This window comes from Pseudonaja textilis, chromosome 2, assembly GCF_049901715.1.
Source record: "Pseudonaja textilis isolate UNSWEBS1 chromosome 2, rPseTex1.2, whole genome shotgun sequence".
In the NCBI taxonomy this organism is placed as follows: Eukaryota; Metazoa; Chordata; class Lepidosauria; order Squamata; family Elapidae; genus Pseudonaja; species Pseudonaja textilis.
In genome coordinates this window covers 149233286-149253139 of record NC_141991.1, presented here as the reverse complement: position 1 = coordinate 149253139, position 19854 = coordinate 149233286, and the positions used below count along the sequence as shown (strand labels likewise).

The window sequence follows — 19854 nt, the reverse complement described above, 5'->3', positions numbered from 1 at the left end:
TGCAAATAATGTATAGGTTGGGAACAGAAATGCAAAAACAGATTCCTGCCTGTAGCAAATTAATCTAAGGGTCAGTCTGCCTGAGCAAATAATTATCACAATTATGTTTCAATTATGATAATTGCAGTGCCTGGACTGAGCAAATTCTTCTTTCCATCTTTCCAGTTCTTTGCCCTACCTGCTCCCATCTCTTTCACGGCATGTTCTTATTCCTAATACTGCTATGGAAAAAGACATATTTCTTTGCCTCCAGCTACCCCCCCTCCCCGATAGTTTGAGAGAAAAAACAAATGTTGTCTTTTATCTAAGAAAGTACTGGAATGTAGTCTAATGGTTAAAATATTGAATTAGGATTGGGAAGATTTGGGGTCAATTTCACCTCATTCTTGCAAGTTCACTGGATTCCTTGGGATAATATCACTGTCACACATTTCAACTTACTTCATAAAAGTCATGTTCATAGGATGTGACTGATGTTACCTTGAGCTCTTGGAGAAAATATGCAGATTTATCTAACAATAACTCCAATAATAAATAAACCATATGATTTAGATATTCAGCTGAGCTGGGAACTTGTGGCATAAGCCTCCGAACAACAGGGCTCTTCAATAAGCACCTAGAGTAGGGGTGTCAAACTCATGTCGTCATGGTGTCATCACGTGATATATCAGGACATTTTTCCTCTTCGTTAAACCGGGCATGGACGTGGCCAGCATGTAATGCATCCGGCTCATGGGCTGCGAGTTTGAAAGTCTTGACCTAAAGGGACTTGCATGAAGGAGCCCTAAACAAAATTTCTACATAGATGGAAAGTTTACATATAATAAAAACAACTAGAATAAACACCTTCTATTTTGTACTTCCTCATCATAGTGAGGTTGGGGAACAGAGTACATTAAGCCAATAATTCCTCCTGGTCCATTCTCATAAACTATAAGCACTACCATAACAAATATACATTTTGAATTCTAACCGTTGTACAAAGTGATGCATGAAAACTAAAAACAAAATCTGTAAACTATCTGTGAACCATTCATCTCTGTATTAAGAAAGCAATGAATAAAATCCATACACAGTGGTATATACCAGGTTCCAATAACATTCTCATATCATTTTTTGAGGTTGACAGAAAGGGAAACATACATAAATGTGTAGAAAATCTTAAGAGAAAAATGTAAAAATACCCCTGAATGTAATAAATGCTAAAGTATTTATCAAAGAAATATAACTATATGCTACACTATTAAGGAACAAGTGTATGGATGTCCACCTATATATTCTACTTTAACACATTATTATTTCTACATTAATGAAACAGGCTTTTTTGAAGGTATGATGCCTTTTAAGGTTGGCTTAGCCTGTTTTGCCATTTCAAATATATGGACCGCAAAAGATGCCATTGCGTCTTAAGACATGTTGGAAAATTTTTTCCCATTTTTGAAAAGCCGCTGTCTTGCCCTAAAGGTTAGAAGTACTTGGAAAGAAGTTGAAAGCTTGAATCAAAATCTGAGAAAAATTAAAACCTTGTATTTGACTTCCCCTGCCTATGATCATTTGTCCCCAACATCTCTGCTCTTCATCTCTGCTCTATTCAATGCCCTAGACTTCACCTCAGTGTCATTTTAAACCAGAACAAGTGCTGGGATATGCAGCAAAAACATGCATTAAACATAGCAATGGTATCTAGTTTTGTGCAAACGGCATGTTGATGTCATATTGCAAGTGAAATGCAAATGTTGGGGAGTTGGAAGGGGAGGTAAGTCATTTTCTAGCTTCTGTTAGCTCAGTTACGGACCAGCAAACGATTGCAATCAAAAGTTGAAGAACAGTTTTATTTACTTACTAATAAGAGTAAATTGCTCGGCATAATAGAAGTACTGCCTAATAATAGCCATAAGGAGTAGCTTCAGTGTGATGTATAGTGTCTCTACTTGAATAAATCCAATGACAGTACTAGGGTGGCTCCATCTGAATGTTTTGTCTCGACTGACAAACGGATGTTTCCATACATGTGTATGAGGGAAAGTGAAAAGCTGCACTCTGGAATTCTATACAATAATCCCCTACATATAAGATCAGTTGGTCTGCCCACTTTCTCTTGAACTGTTTTACCAGTCTGTGTAAAAAAAGATGCTACAAAAAGCTGGAGCAGAGAAAATGGTGACCTATCATTATGAAGCTAGGCTTTCACTTTATGAGACAGCTACTAAAATTCCTCCAGAAATGAAATATAGTCCCTCACCTTTTGGGGAATCCGTAAATGTTCTTGTGATATCAATAGCCAATTCCTATCAATTGTACAATCAGTGTACAATAAGTGTAAATAATTTCAGATTTACTTGCATGCATAGTAACCTATACAATATGAAAAAAAAACCCTGTCCTTAACTGATCTGGAAGCATCAGGTAAAGAATAGATGTGAGCATGCAAAAAGAAGTTTCTCTCTTATGAAGATTGTTCTTATCTAGTATCCTATATATATATATTTAGAATTATCACCTCCAGAATTCCCAGCGAGCATGGCTTTCTTCAGTTTTGAAAGCTACAGTTCAAACACATCTGTGAGCTTCCAGGTTCTGATGAATCCTTGCTAAATAATCAATATCAGGGGTGTCAAACTCGATTTCATTGAGGGCCACATCAGGGCTGTGTTTCACCTCGGGAGGCCAGGTGGGCGTGGCCAGGGTGGGCATGGCCAACTCAACTTCACCCGGGTTGGTGCCTGTGGTGGCCCAAGCATGGCCACCCTCCCAAGCTCCGTTTTCACTGGCTGAGTTACCGTGGGCCAGTCCTTTGCTGTTTCCAGGGTAGCCCCATGGAGCAGATCTAAGCACCCTGCAGGCCGGATCCCAGGCTGCAGGCCTTGAGTTCGACACTCCTGTCTACATGGATCAGGAATTTCAGAGTAGCATTGTTTTATATATGCATCTCCATTTATTTCTCCACACATGGAGGAAATGCAACAGTAATAATCTAAAAACAAAGTGTAAACAATATTAAGGGAGCATACAAATTCTTTTGAAAGCTTATTATGCATTAATTCCAACATTAGATACGACATAGTAGTTTTAATTTAAACAGTTTATTCAGTTATACTTCAGAATATTTGACCACAGAAGTAAAAAGAATATATATTCTACAATTTCCAAAGTACAATATTCAGTAAAGAAGTGAAACAGAGCTATTTTCTTAACATTGGTATAATCATCAGCTATTAGAGTATTCCTTCAGAGATGGCTGTATACTGTTTACCATTTAAGTGCAGACTCAGCAACTGCTGAGAAAACTTTGCTCTTAAGGAATAACAGATAACAGATAATCAGAGTTGGAAGGGACCTTGTAGGTCATTTAGTCCAACCCCCCACCCAAGCAGGAGACCCTACACTATTTCTGACAAATGGCAGTCCAATCTCTTCTTGAAAGTCTCAAGTGATGGCACTCCCACAACGTCTGAGGGCAAGCTGTTCCATTGGTTGATTGTTCTCACTGTCAGAAAGTTTCTCCTTATTTCCAGGTTAAACCTCTCCTTGTTCAGTTTCCATCTGTTATTCCTTGTCTGGCCTACAGGCACTTTGGAAAATAGCTTGACCCCTTCCTCCCTGTGGCAGCCCCTCAAATATTGGAAGACCGCTATCATGTCTCCCCTGGTCCTTCTCTTTACTAGACTAGCCAAGCCCAATTCCTGCAACCGTTTGTTGTATGTTTTAGCCTCCAGTCCCCTAATCATCTTGGTTGCTCTTCTCTGTACTTTTTCTAGAGTCTCAACATCTTTTTTATAATGTGGTGAACAAAACTGGATGCAGTACTCTAGGTGTGGTATTACTAAGGCTTTATAAAATGGTATTAGTACCTCCCTTGATCCTGATTGTATCCTTCTATTAATACAACTTAGGATTGCATTAGCTTTTTTGGAGGCTGCTGCACATTGCTGGTTCATATTTAGCTGGTTGTCCACTAAGACTCCAAGATCCCTCTCACAGTTACTGCTATTGAGCCTGGTTTCACCCAGTCTATATGTGTACTTTTGATTTTTCTTGCCTAAGTGTAGGACTTTACTTTTCTCTACACTGAATTTCATTTTATTAGATACCAGTTCGCACCTATTCGCTAGAACCGGTTGTTAACATTCTAAGCAGTTCGGAGAACCGGTTGTTAGAAGAAATTACTGGCCTAATCCTGTAAGGAAGGCAGGAAGGAAACAGTCTGGTGTTGCTTACAGAAACTGCCTTTCCGTTAACCCTTATTACATTCTTGGCAGGACTAGACTTCCTGTCTCAGGAACATCTCTGGAGTCTTTTTCCCCTCCTTTGCTGGTGCTTTGCTTGTGTGGAGTAACCATTTAAAGTTACCATGGCACTGAAAAAAGTGACATGACCATTTTTCACACTTACGACTGTTGCAACATCCCCACAGTCATGAGAGGCCAGGCAAGAAGATGCATGCCTCGATGTGATATTGAGTTGGCCATGCCCAGCCAATAACATGACCACCAAGCCATGTCCACCCAGTCACATGACCACCAAGCCATGCCCACCACCTAAGCCACGCTCACAGAACCAGTTGTTAAAAATTTTGAATCACACCCCTGGATACGGCCCAGTGTTCTAGTCCATCAAGATCCATCTGGATCTTGAGCCTATCTTCTTGATCTGGATCTTGAGCCTATCTTCTTGGGTATAAGTTATTCCTGCCAGCTTAGTATCATCTGCAAATTTGGTAAGTTCCCCTTCTATTCCCTCATCTAAGTCGTTCATGAAGATATTGAAGAGTACTGGGCCTAAGACAGAACCTTGTGGAACCCCACTGCTTACTTCCCTCCATGTAGACTTAGATCCATTAAGGACTACTCGTTGAGTATGGTTTGCCAGCCAGTTGCAAGTCCATCTAGCGGTAGTGCTATCCCACTTTTTTCTCACTTACTAAGAAGTGGGTTGCTGATAAAATGGTAAAAAAAATTACCTGTGAAGTAGTACTATGTCTGTAGTACCTGTCTACAGGCTACTTTGAAGAGTGAAGACAGAAATCTTAGCCTTAGACACAATATCATTCCATGGATGAATTTCCAAGAAACCAAACTGCTATTCAGGAAAAAATATATTAGACTCCGGATATGTTCTCAGTTGCAATTAATCCAAGGTATCATTTCTCAACAATTGCAAATGTTTCCACTATGTTGCCTCATTCCAGTCCATGAGTGACACAGATTTAACTCAGCCATACTGGGGTTAAAGTAGCCTTTTAGAGAGGGGGGGTTGTTCTCTACTAGTGTTGGGCTCTTCTGCTGCTATTTTGCTATTTGCTTCCTAAAGAGCTGGACTTAGTAGGATATGAAATTTTAAGAAAGTTATTTGGTCTATAACGCGAACCTTTAAGAATGCTAGTTGGCCTGTAAAGCTGTAGAGCCTGAACTAGCCTGAGAGAAAAATACCATAAGTGTTAAATAGTGTAAATAGTGAAATGCCAGGACCAATAAACATTCCCTTTTGTCTCTGCAATAGAACGTTTAGAAGTCTGCATGTCAACAATTGGTGACTACAAAGAAAAAGGGAGAAATCCTAAATCAAAGTACTGTCTTCCAAGACTTGTATCAGAAACTATGAGGTTCACAATGCTTGTGTGTGCCAGCATGAAGTCTAAGGTTCCAATAAAAGAGGATATTTGTAACTCAGGGTTGGACAGTGGGACCCTTGGTGCTCTCTGAGCTTTGTGGGGGGTTTTGCAGATGTTTCACTACTCAACTAGGTAACATAATCAGTGCTAGCTAGTCTGAGGTTCTTCTGCACTGCAGCCTTAAATTGCTTGACCTTCATGCACAGGTGGATGGAAAGAAAGCTGACTTAAGACATTTCTTTTCAGATTTCCTCAACTTTGCTGTGCTGACACAGCACAGATGTGCTGACCATGGCCTCTGGTAGGAGAATTCTTTATCCTCCCAATGCCACAGAAGCTGCTTTCCTTTCTGTGAGTGGGTCTTTATGGACACGTGGTCTCCACTGTTAAGACTTTTTGTATGAGCCTTGCAGTGAACTTGTAACAAAATGGCAACAGTGTTTCACTAGTCCACAGGTGAAATTAACAAAACCAAGCCAAATCGGAGATTCATCAGTCCATATCCCTTCAGAAGGGGGCAGGCAGCCCAGTAACCTAGGACAAAATTACTGTGATGGGTAACCGGAGAGGCAGAAGCATTCCTGTCACAATGCACTCAGCCTATTTATTTATTTATTGGATGTGTACAGCTCCCCATCTCACACACGTGATTTTCTTAAAGCATAGGAAGAAAACCACTCAGTACTACTTATACTTGGCCAAGTAGGAAAACATTTTTATTGCACGGAAGGAAAAGACAGGTGGAGGTGGTCCTCCCATTAGCCTGAGGACACACAGAGGGCAACATCGTGCCTTCCTGATCTCAAGAAGCAATTAGTGGCCATGCCTGGCTGTACCAATCGACCTTAAGAGCAATGGCAGACAGGTTCTGCTTTCAGACTTACCCCTTCCTGCCATAGTGTCCTTACTGGTGGGTGCTGTTCCTGCCAGCAAGTAATAGCTTGTAAAAGAAAGAGCAGCAAAGCCAGAAGACTCAACCAATGCCTTTGGCTATCATATGTTGCACATATATCCATGGAATAGCAGCATTCAGCAGTGATTCACAACGGGCACCAAAGAGGCAGGGTAACATTTCAATGTAATGCTCTATACCTTCAAAAGTAGGTGAATAATTCAGTAAAAAGACTCCTTGCCCCCAGTGTGGAGGAAGTATTCAATCTGAACTTGATAAAAGTAGGACAGGGACAGGCTGCAAGGAAAATTAAAGAATAACCAATAATCACAGCGGAAATACTGAATGTTGGTTGTAGGGGCTTTTAAGGATAACATTAGAATGCTTCCTCTGTTACATCTGCAAAATTCTCCTCCTTTAGTTATTCTCAGTGCTTAAAAGTCCCATATTGCGTTCTTTACCAAGCCAACTGTAGACAATTGTGCTCAACTTGTGCTTTCCAGATTTACTGGGACTGCTACTCTCACAATCCTCAGCCAGGAGGATATCAGATTAGGGAAAGGTGAGGTACAGCTTTTGTCGAGGTTGTGAAGCCTGAAAAGAGGATTATGCACACAACAAGGCACATTTAAACACCGTGCGCACATAAAACATGATGGGAAGGTTTGGTCACCGCAGGTTTCATTCATTTATATAAATTCTTCTGCTAGGGAGACAGCATGGATCATTACCAGGATAGGAGAAACAACAAGGCCACAATCATTCTCCCTCTGACATGTTCTTATCAGCGAAAAATATTTTACTTACCTGCTGCTTTTTCTCGGCAAAGGGAGATCCTTCTGGAAAGGAAAACAAAAACAAAAAATTTCCATTAGTTATAGCTCCAAACTGAGAGCCAGGAGAAGGAAAAACTGACTGCTCATTTTCACATCCTATTCTTTGTGGGAAATAAATAGTAAACAACATCAGTCTTTCCTATTTCTTGAATAGCCTTCTCATTCATAGATAGACAGACAGATAGATAGATAGATAGACAGACAGACAGATACAGAGAGGGAGGGAGGGAGGGAGGAAGGGAGAGAGAGAGAGAGAGAGAATTCTTTATTGGCCAAGTGTGATTGGACACACAAGGAATTTGTCTTGGTGCAAATGCTCTCAGTGTACATAAAAGAAAAGATACATTCATCAAGAATCATAATGTACAACACTTAATGATAGTCATAGGGTACAATAAGCAATCAAATCATAGTAGGAAACAGTTAATATAAATCGTTAGGATACAAACAACAAGATTACAGTCATACCAATCATAAGTGGGAGGAGATGGGTGACAGGACGGATGGGAGGATTAATAGTAATAGTAATGTAGGCTTAGTAAATAGTTTAACAGTATTGAGGGAATTATTTGTTTAGCAGAGTGATGGCATTTGGAAAAAAAACTGTCCTTGTGTATAGTGCATTGCTCTATAGCATCATTTTGAGGGTAGAGGTTGAAACAGTTTATGTCCAGGATGTGAGGGGTTTGTAAATATTTTCACAGCCCTCTTTTTGACTCTTGCAGGATACAGGTCCTTAAGGCAGCTTGGTAGCAATTGTTTTTTTTTTTTCTGCAGTCCTAATTACTCTCTGAAGTCTGTGTCTGTCTTGTTGGGTTGCAGAACCTAACCAGACAGTTATAGAAGTGCAGGTGACAGGTTCAATCAAGACAGTTGTCTGATTCATACCAATATAAGGTAAAGAGATTGTTTATATGGAAACCAGATGATCTACAGGCAGATAGTCACTGAAGCTAGTCAACAATTATTTTCTTCAACAGCTCCAACTGAGAAAGTTATACCAATAAAAGCCTGTCAGAAAGGTTGAGACAGACTAGATTCCACTAGACAAAAGGGGGATGAGGAAATCCAGTAGGGTTAGAGCAGCAGCTAACACAAAGCAGCTGAATCTGTGATGATGCAAGAATGGTTTTTACAAGGTTGAGGCAAGGATATGTATTTGTTATGATTGCAGGAGAGCAGAGGAAAACAAAAGGAAAAGACGATGATGACGATTTGCACATAATTCAGCTTCCTCAATTATGACCCTTGTGGAGTAGACGCAATTCTACCTCTCATGGTTGGGAAGTTGTAAGTATTTAGTCACTGCAAGTCTACTGAAATCCCAGAAGTCGAAGTGATTATTAGCAATTACTTTAGCTTCTGAGATTTCAGCAGACATGCAGTGACTAAATACAGTTCCTGGGCTCCAAGGGTGAGGCATTCAAGTCCTCCATACATTTGCCTCCTTGCCTTGAATAAATGATGTAATATAATACAAATAAAAAGGCAGAGCAAATTAGACAAACAATAGACATTAAGCAAATTAACTGACTTTATGCTGTGTGAATACACTGAAAACCTTTTTCCTTGGATGTTGCATGGGGGTGGTGGTGCAGAATTTTAATTAAAATATTATCATAGAATAGACAAATTCTGTTTATAGGATGGTAGACAGGAGAGAAAATGCTTCTGAGGCAATGTCATAAACAGAAATGAGAAAGGAACAGCCTGCAAGTTCCATAGACTAGGGGTGTGTGTGAGAGAGAGGCGAGGGAGAGAGGGAGAGGGAGGGGGCGGAGAGAGATTGGGACACATTCATACACACAAATTTATTTTGACAGAAATATTGGTTTTTCCATATTGATCACATGCCAGACCATATATTTATAAAATGCAGTATAATTGCCAAAACCTTATTTAATATTACTGTTTTGAAGCTTGGATTCCAATGGCAGTCACTCATTTTGGACTGAAATCTCCCTTGTTTATTTTTTCTGAGAGGATGAAAAAATGTGATATCAATAATTACAAGGACAGCAGGATTCAAAAGTCGATTTTTGTAAACACACAGAAGGAAGGAGGAGAGGGAGAAGGAGAGAGAGAATGAATGGCTTCTGCCTGATATCCAATGTCCCTAAGCTTCATATGGCCCCAGATGAAAACTGTCCAAAGCATTATAATGTGATTTTATTTTTCATAAGATTGCAAAAAACAACAACAACCCAACAACCTATAAATACATGGTGTGAGTGCAATCCTATTAACTATAATTTTAATTCAGCTGTATTCCAAAAGAAATAAAATCAAAATTAATGTTTATCTGGATCCGATTTCCACCCTCCAACTTTCTAAAAATTTTCATTCCAGAAAATATTGTGTAACTCTGCCCTATATAAGCAATTTTCAGGAATCAGAATTTATTACAGCTAAGATAGGTCTGAGGCGGAGTCCTTGTACTCAATTGAATATAAATTGGTTTTATTTCCGGATGATGTTATTTTGTTTATTTCTAATCTTAATACTATTATTCCAGTGTTAATATAAATGACAGGTGTTTTTAGTAAAACAGCAGGATGCTATATTAACTGGTCCAAATTGAAATTGATGCCAGTAGGTGAAATTTCATTTAAAGAATATCAATGCTGCATTTTTATGTGCATTCCAAAATATATAATTTGGTTAGCAATAAGCAATAGCAATTAAGACTTATATACGGCTTCACAATGCTTTACAGCCCTCTCTGAGCAGCTTACAGAGTCAACATATTGCTCCCAACAATCTGGGTCCTCGTTTTACCCACCTCAGAAGGATGGAAGGCTGAGTCAACCTTGAGCCACTAAGAATCAAACTCTAGTGAGCAAGCAGTAAGTTAGTCTGCAATGCTGCATTCTAACCACTGTCTCTTACAATAGTTAGTAACGGTTAGTAATGTTTACTGACATGTCTCTTTTACTGTGCTTTTAGTTAGGTGTTTATTATTTTATTATGTTATTGTAAACTCCTGAGTCACTTAGATGAGAAGGGCAGTATAGAAATTTAATAATTAAATGAATAAACATGTAATATAAATAAAATATAGAGAGACACCGGTTCAGATATTGATAATGAGAGTCATTACATCTCATCCTTTGGGAAAAAGTGAAATTTCTCAAAATTAATATTATTCGCAGATTTATATGCATACTGACAGAAATCTTAATTCATATATCTGGAAAATATTTTCAGAAAATACATTCTTTGTGCAGAAATTTATCATGGAGTTCTTTGATTTTGACAATACTTTACAGAAAATACAACTACAGTGAATGAGGGATAATTCAATTTTCTGAATCAGAAATTATGTCATGCTTATCTATAATCAAACATTAAATATTTGGAGCCAAGAATTGGTGTTAATTTTCTGATTTGGAAAACTTTGGAATATATAGCACCTTTGGTTATATGGACAGAATTACAAAACAAAATACACCAGAACTCTAGTACCTCTGGAAACAATGTCAGAAAATTATTTTAGTTTACTTATTTGGATTTTTTTATCCTGCCTTTATAAATAACTCAAACAGTGAAAGTATCCAACATATTTTCCTCCTCCTATTTTCCATACAACAATAACCCTGTGAGGTGGGTTGGTCTGAGAGAGGGTGATTGACCCAAAATCATTCATCTAGCTTTCATGGTCTAAGGCAGAACTAGAATTCAGAGTCTCCTGGTTTCTAGCTTGGTACCTTAATCCCTACATCAGACTTTGGACCAAATGAGAGGCAATAGAGGTGATTTTAAGCATATGCTATGAAAAGATAAATATCATTTTCTAGATGTAACCCAATGATAATATTTATTGCCAAGTTTATTTGGACCAGCAGGATTTTCAGCTTCTGAAACATCTGAGATACTAAAACTGTCAACTCACAAAACATTTTGTATACACGTTTTATAATTGACAACCGAAAGAAGGGGGGGTTTCAAAGAGTAGGTAGCAGTGTAGAATCAAATGTACTTTCCATTCATATTTTCTTCAAAGACTGATTGGATGACTGAAGCTTCTGCTGAGCAAAAATCTAATTGGAGAGCATGATTGATGACTCTTGGCTAGAGATGTTTTCCATTGGAGAACATCTCCAACGGAAAAGAGGGGGGGGGGAAACAGGATCAAGGGTGACAGTGAATTACATATATCAGAGTTGGCTGCGCCCAGGTTAATGCCAGAAGTAGAATGTTAACTTCAAATAAATCCTTTTTAGTTTTGGGAGTGTGGCTCAAGGCATATGATTTAATTGGAGTAACTGCCGGAATCTGACAAAAACAACTTCTTGAATCTTTTAACTTTTTTTAAAAAAACAACTGCTATAGTATGAGTTTGTAGATATTTATTGTCAAAACCACTTGATATGCAGATACTAAAAAGTAAATTAATGGCCTAATAGTTATCTAGACCATACAGGCCTACATAACAGGAAATATATAGCAAGAGTGATAATAGACTAAAGCAAGAGTGACAATAGACTATAAACTATGAAGTATGCAGCAAAAAATATTTAGAATTTACTGGACTCCAGTAAATTTAATAGAAAAGGCCTAACATTTTCTTGAATCACATGCATACTATATGGAATCTGACAACTGGACAATATAAATAGATCCTCTGTGCCCTCACTATTGCCAAATGCTGATACTGCAGCATTGAAAAGATAAATGTATGGCCCCATTCATTCAATGGCTGCTTATATTTGCCACCTATGAGTGAACTGCCTACAGATGTAACCTTTGTATGGACAAGCATAATGAAATATGGAACTGATAAAAATACAGTAAATTAAAAATGATAGTTATTTAACTGTATTAGAAATATATATGTAGTTCCATAATATTTATATTAGATAAGTACTGTGTATATAGAATTGTAATTACCAACAATAGTTATAATTATAACAATATACATGTATTCATTGTTCCATTTTCTGTTGTATTTTTTTACACTTTTTTCAAAAACACTTTTTGTGTGGGTTTATTTTCTTGAGAATGTTAATGTTTAATTCATTTTCCATTACCATTACTATTTTATAAGCGATAAATAATAAACAATAATATTTGAAATACCAGTACCTACAATATCAACAATGATGTTTATTACTATAGAGAGATTATTTCCAAAGGACGCTAACGAAGGAATGAAAGATATGAAACGATTTTGCCTGATGCAAACATATTAGAACCAGAAATACTGGGTAATAACAAAAGTGTGAATTATATGACAGAGAAGGTATCTGAAGTTGAAACACAAATGACAAGTGAAGAGCATGGCCTGGGTAGACTTTCCAGTGGATATACAAAAAAGGTTGGTTCTTCTTCAAAAGCTTTGAAGAAATCTTGACAATGGCCTAGACAATGACTTTTTACAGCCTTTACAAAAGAGATTTGCTAAAGCATTAAAGAAACCTTTGCAATGGGAAAAAGAAAAATTGAACCGATAAAATCTTACAACAATATTTGATTGAATTAAATTTTAAGATTGTCAGAAGTAAAAGGAAAAAATATAAAATTGACCAAGGTTAAAGTAAGATGTTTCTATAAAATTCTGTTAACTCTTTATATATATTTTTTTGCTGACACTAGGACTGAAAGGGGTTAGGGCTGATGATTTATGGATTTGCATATAGATAGGGAATATGTTACAGGAAAAATATTTGTAACATTATAAAGGAGGAAGAATTACAGTTGTTTATACTTGTTGCAATGGAAGATTGCAGGTCACTTCTTTATTTCTCCTTAAAAATTTACCTCTTTTTTTGCTTTTTTCTTTGCATTTTTTTTATTTCTTCTCTCTCTCTCTGAGTTTAGTTTGTATTTGCTTTTATTATTGTAATTAAAATCCTCAGTAAAAAAGGCATTTTAAAAAATGCCTCTCTGTGCCTCTGCAAATTATAATGTAATCATTCTGCCAGGGTGTCTGGAAGTTTAAAGCAGTGGCTAATGGACTATCTTGCTCAGGTGTCTTTAGGACTCTTTAGGAAACAAAGTGGCATGAATTTTCAAGTTCTTCTTTCATATCTTCTTTCAGACCACATTCAATATTTAGCTGCACGCAGAAGCCTCCAGCTCTACCTTCTTGAATGCAGACAAATCACAGTTATCATTTCATTTTCAAATGAGAATAGGAACTTTTTATTTCTGCCCCAACTACTGCCCTCCAGATCTATTGGACTACAACTATAATAATGCCCTCTGTTTCTTGGGAAGATGGGAGTTGTAATCCCAAGCACCCCCAGAATACAAAATCAGAAAAGTTATTTTAGGTTGCTATTTTTTGTCAAGCAAGCTAAGACTTCCCCAGACTCCTCCTACTGTATTTATGGGTGGTTGATAAGCCTACTATATATTTCCATCTAATGCAGTGGTGGCATTCGACCGGTTCTGCCCGGTTCTGGAGAGCCGTAGTGGCGATAAGCAGCGGAGATGGAACCGGTTCTCTCCGCTGCTCTGTGTTTGGCCCACCCACCTGACCGGTCTCCCATACTCACTTTTATGGCCAGAATTCGAAGCGCAGCTGCTTTGCGCAGTGCAGAATAGCGCCGCATGGCAGCTGCTGCAGCAACCGGCATCGTGCATGTTGTAGTTCGAAGGAAAGGAGAGGCTAGACCAGGGCATACGGTTAACAATGTTTATTTGATGAACGGTGGTTGTCGCGTCTGCCGGTGAACGGGCAGACTCGCGTGCGAACAACGGCTGGCTTGCTTGACAGCCGGCTTTTATATGCCGCTGTCAAGCGGCGCCAGCCAATAGGAACGGTTGTTGAATCTGCTCAAAGAGCGGACCCGGTTGGAGCCCCAACCGGTTCCCAAGACATAACACCCTTCCCCCTAGATGGGAACACATATAGTCTTTGAGATACGCCGGTGGTCTGTGTTGGCGACCGAGCGACGTAACTCAGGAGAGTCATTGGGCGAAGACAAGTTCGCGGACCCCTGGTCAGGGTACGCAGGGGCGAACAGGGCTCGGCGCAGGAACTGGAGCCAGGGAAAAGTCTCTGCCTTCGCTGGGGATAAACGGTGGTGCTCCCGGCTGGCAGTCCCGGTCTACTGCCTGCTCCTCTGCTCCGTTGGTGAAGGGTGATCACTCTGGGGATCACTAGCTGGACCTTGGAGTGGCGCCCGCGACTCATCTGGTGGAGACGGGTCTGGGCGGTCAGGCTGCTCCGTCGTCTCCGCAGCTGGTCCAGGTGTCTTCGCCACACACGACCGTCTTCAAGTTGGACCCGATAAGATCTTGGACCTGTGACAGCCACGACTTTCCCGGCCACCCACAGTGGGTCCCCGCGTAGTTCCTAGCAAACACTAGGTCCTGAACTGCGAAATTCCTGGCCAGACTGTCAGACCCCAAAGGGAGTCTGGACAGTAGTGGGGTGCAGCCTGTCTAAGGTAGTCCTCAGGCGTCTCCCCATCAGCAGCTCAGCCGGGGATTTGTTCGTAACTGTGCACGGTGTGGTATGCTGGCTTAGGAGGAATTGAGACAGTTTAGAATGCCAATCCACTTGGCCGAACCTGGCTAACGCCTCCTTGGCTGATCTGACTGCCCGCTCAGCCAACCCGTTGCTGGCGGGGTGGAAGGGTGCCGTGAAGACGTGTCTGATGCCTAGATTGGTGACATACCTACTAAATTCGCTCGAGGTGAACTGGGGGCCATTATCGGAGACCAGTGTGTCAGGGAGTCCGTGAGTTACGAAAAGGTGAGTCAGGGCTTTAACAACTGCCTGTGTGGTGGTCGTGGAAGTAAGGCCACATCTATCCATTTTGAATAGGCGTCCACGACCACCAAGAAGGTCTTGCCGTGCATTGGCCCGGCCAGGTCGATGTGAAGCCGTGACCACGGGCATTGGCACTTTCCCACTTTGTGGGTGTGGCGGTTGGCGGGGCTGCCCTAGATTCCTGACAGGGTCGACACGAGCTTACCCACTTGGCGATCTGATCGTCCATCCCGGCCACCAGACGTAACTTCGAGCTAACGCCTTCATCCGCACAATTCCTGGATGGCCCTCGTGCAGCATCTTCAAGACGGGTATGCGAAGGGTGGTTGGTATGACCACTCTGGTACCCCACAATAGGCATCCCTGCAACTTAGAGAGCTCTAGCTGGCGAGTTTTAAATGGGGCGAAATCAACTGAATAGTTAGTTTCCGGCCACACCTCTCCCTACCCAGTCCAGAACCTGGGCGATTGTTCTGTCCTTCTTGGAATGTGATGCTATGTCGTCTGCAGTCACCGGCAGCTTGAGTTCGTTTACATCAAAAATGGCATGCACAGGAGCTGGGTCCTCGACTGGGGCTGGCAAGGGCAGCGGCTGAGGGCATCAGCGTGGTTTAGATTTTTACCGGGACGATAGACCAGTTTATGCGAGTAAGCCGCCAGGAATAAGGTCCATCTGGTCATTCTAGGCGACAATATCTCATGGGTTTGCTTTTCCCTGATAATAATCCTAAAAGCGGCTTGTGATCAGTAATAAGTTCGAATTGGTGTCCGAATAGAAATTCGTGGAATTTTTGACTGCTGCTACTGCAGCCAAGGCCTCCTTATCAACCTGGCTGTAATTACGCCTCAGTCGCTGAAAGGGTTCTTGAAAAGAAGGCAATTGGTGCCTCGGAGCCATTGGGGAGCCTGTGACTTAAGACAGCTCCTATCCCAAAAGGGGATGCGTCTGCGGCTAGGACCAAAGGAAGGCGTTGGTCAAATTGTATTAAGACAGCCTCAGAGGTGAGTAGAGATTTGACTGCCACAAATGCTTGGTTTTCTTTGGGTCCCCAGTGCCATGGTGTGTTTCTGTCTAAGAGTCTGTGCAATGGCTCCGCAACTGACGCCTTGTGTGGGAGAAACGAAGCGTAGAAGTTCAATAACCCCAGGAAGGCTTGTAACTCGGTTTTGTTGGTAGGCGTGGGCGCCTCGTGGATGGCCTTGACTTTCGATTCCACCGGGTGGATGCCTGAGGCGTCTAGCCTGTAGCCTAGAAAGTCCACCTGTCTAGTGGCGATGGTACACTTCTCCCGTTTTAGTTTGAGGCCATGCTGCCTGAACTTCTCTAATACTGCCCTGACTCTCTGGATGAGTTGGGGTCTGTCCCTGGCTGTGAGTAAGATGTCATCGAAATATGGCACTACGCCGGGGAGACCTTGGAGGATTCGCTCCATCAGTGATTGGAAAATACCTGGGGCTACACTTACGCCAAACTGGAGACGCTTACATCTGAATGCCCTCTGTGTGTAACTATGGTCTGTAAGTCAGCTGTTTGGTTATCCACGGGGAACTGTTGGTATGCCTGTGACATGTCCAGTTTGGCGAAAATGGTGCCAGGTTCAAATGTGTGTAACAGGTGCTGAATGACCGGGACTGGATATGCGCTAACCTGTAGATAACGGTTGATTGACGCCTTGTAGTCAGCACAAATTCTTAGATTACCGTCTTTTTTTAGCGGGGTGACTATTGGGGTCTCCCACTTAGCGAAATCTGTGGGTTCTATCACCCCTTGTTTTAGTAGTTTGTCTAGTTCCGCGTCCAATTTGGGGCGGATGGCGAAAAGGTACTCTACGTGGTTTTAAGCGAACGGGACTGCCTGTGGGTCTACTGAGAAGGAGATGGGAGTGCCCTTATAGCAGCCTAACTCACTACTAAAAACGTCAGAGAAGTCTGTAAATAAGGAGTCAACATCAGAAGTTGAGACAGCATGGACTCCTTTTATACTAAGGCCGAGAGAGGGGAACCAATCCAACCCCAAAAGACTAGGGAGGGTACCATTAACAACCACTAAAGGCAAATGGCCTTTAAAGGTTTGGAATTTCACGAGAAACTTGCCTTTCCCGAGGACGGGATGTTCTTTCCTTGGTAGTCTCTCAAGGTGAGATGGCACTTTTGCAGCTGGTTCTTTGTCAGTCTGGGCTGGATCTTCTTAAGCGTGTCCCAAGATATGATTGAGAGCGCTGACCCCGTGTCTACCTCCATGCGGCAGGGATTACCTTCTGGTAAGACAGAAAGTGTAATTTTATTGGGGGTGTAAAGTGTGTGGTTGGCTTGGTAGCAAGTATGGCATTTTTCTACCTTCCTTCGGGAACAGGAGAGGAAGGGGATCTTTGTGGAGAGGTGCGCTGCCTGGCAGACTCTTGCGAGGTGAACTTTCTTGTGGCAGTTGTGGCAGGTGGCGTTTCTGAACCTGCAAGATGCCCGGGAATGGGAACCTCCACAGGTCAGGCATAAAAGAGTTTGTTTTGGGCCACTGTTGTTTCTTGGCCTCGCTCCTACCTGCGGCTGTCTCGTTGGCTTGAGGCGATGCACATCGGAGTATTCTGCAGGGTCATCCTCACTTACCGCTACTTCAGAGTGTACGGAGGAAGTGCTGGGTCTGGAAGCGGTGCCCTGGATCTCAGCTGCGGACTGTGCTGCAAGTTCTGCAGCTAAGGCTTCTTCAACTGCCTGGGGAGGTTTAGGTCTCTTCTAGCCAGCAAACGCCTCTGGAGTTTTAGATCCCTCACCCCACAAACGAGTTGGTCGAGCAGCATGTCGTCCAAATAGTTCTTGAACTCACATTGTAGAGCTGCTGTCCTCAGGGCTGCCATATATTGATTTATGGATTCCCCTCGGCTTGCTTCCTCATCCTAAAGGCGAAGCGCCTAGCAATCTGAGACGGTTTTGGTGAGTAGTGGTTGGATAGCGTTTCCACCAACTCTGCCCATGGGACATTCCCGATTTCTCGTGGGGCCAGGAGTGCTGTGGCGGTGTCGTATACTACAGCCCCACAGTAGCTGAGGAAGTAGGATTTCTTCCTCTGCTCAAACTTCAGCCAGTCCAATGGCATCGATAAAGTGGTTGAAGCGATTCTTATACGAATCCCACTTTTCCTCATCAGGTTTGAAAGGGGGAATACTGAATTGACATTCATTTTGGACCCCTCAGTCTCTTGGTAGACTGGTCTGCCTCACTGGGTGCTCGTGGTCTTGGATTGATGCTGCTTGAGAGCGTTGGCGGCTGTGGCTACAGTGCCCTAGTCTCACTCAATGACTTGGCTTTCCTGAGGCGCTTGAATTTTCGCGCTCTTTTGTGAGCGTTAGGCGGCTGTGGCTGCGGTGCTGTACTGACAGCGCTTTAAAATTCGAGCCTTTTTATTTATTTATTTTTTGGGGAGGCGGCTGAGGCGCCGCAATTTCACTTGGTGGCTTCTGTAGTGACCTCTATTGTAATTTGCGCCCTTTTTGTAATTGAGGCGGCTGAGGCTCTCAGCCGCCGTAGCTTGCTCTAGTGGCTGCAGCTCAATGACAGCCGTTAGAATTTTCGCGCCCTTTTTCTGCGCTGCTGGCGGCTGCGGCTTCAGCGCCCGACTCTCACTATCTGTGGTGCTCTAACCTTTGCAACTTTACTGACAGCACCCAGCCTTCGCTAACGCGGCAGATCTAACCTGAGCGGCTCTAGCACTTTCACTTCTGAGCCCGATGCTCGGTAATCCAAGCGGCTGCGGCTTGCTCGGTAAACCAAATGGCTGCGGCTTCCGTTCCTTGAGGAAATGCTCCTGACTAGCCTTCCGATCCCATCCTCGTCGCCAGTGTTGTAGTTCGAAGGAAAGGAGAGGCTAGACCAGGGCATACGGTTAACAATGTTTATTTGATGAACGGTGGTTGTCGCGTCTGCCGGTGAACGGGCAGACTCGCGTGCAAACAACGGCTGGCTTGGCTTGACAGCCGGCTTTTTATATGCCGGCTGTCAAACGGCGCCAGCCAATAGGAACGGTTGTTGAATCTGCTCAAAGAGCGGACCCGGTTGGAGCCCCAACCGGTTCCCAAGACATAACACCGCAGGCTTGCAGGATGCAAGTTAGAATGCCTCTGCACCTGCGCAAAGTGCACGTTTGGCACGTGCATGCATGCAAAGTGTGTGTACATGTGCATAGCGCGCCCACCAAGCCACGCCCACCGAATCGGTAGCAACTTTATTTGAATACCACCACTGATCTAATGGACATTGGGAACTCTGCAGCCCAGATATGAATGGTCCTCCTTTTTCCTATTTATCTCATCTTCATGAATTATAAACATGAGATAAATATGCAGCAAGGGCTATTTCTTTTGATGAAAGCCTGCTGATTCTGCTTTATTTCAGTGACAAAGCCTTAGTTCAGTCTTCTTATCATTATTACATACAGTAAACCAGAAAAAAAAAACAACCCCATGAGTTGCAAAGTCCAACTCTCAAGGATTGGGAATGTAGATGATGTTGAGAATGATACACAAAGGTTATTTGACCATCATGTCCCAACAAGCCCTGTAACGGCATTTACAGGAGATGCTTTTCTCACTGGATGTTTCACAGGCACTCCAAAATATGTTAATGAAAGATAAATAATTATCCAAATAACAAGATTAATTATTTAGCTGGTCTGCCTATAGATTATTATTTCTAGTTTAAAAATATTTACAGAATATCTGAAAAATATTAAAGTAACTGCACTTGGAAATAAGGGCGTGGGAGAAAGAAATGCAATTAAATAAAATTGCAATTATGATAT

The 19854-nt window shown here is 41.9% G+C and overlaps 1 protein-coding gene across 1 annotated transcript in view; it reads right to left on the bottom strand.

Moving 5' to 3' along the window:
* MAST1 (microtubule associated serine/threonine kinase 1) overlaps positions 1 to 19854 on the bottom strand; it is an 87391-nt gene that overhangs the window by 53889 nt on the left and 13648 nt on the right. Inside the window, exon 2 of the mRNA XM_026711545.2 lies at positions 7311 to 7342. Coding sequence (XP_026567330.2) covers positions 7311 to 7342 — 32 coding nt within the window. The remainder of the gene's footprint in view (positions 1 to 7310; positions 7343 to 19854) is intronic.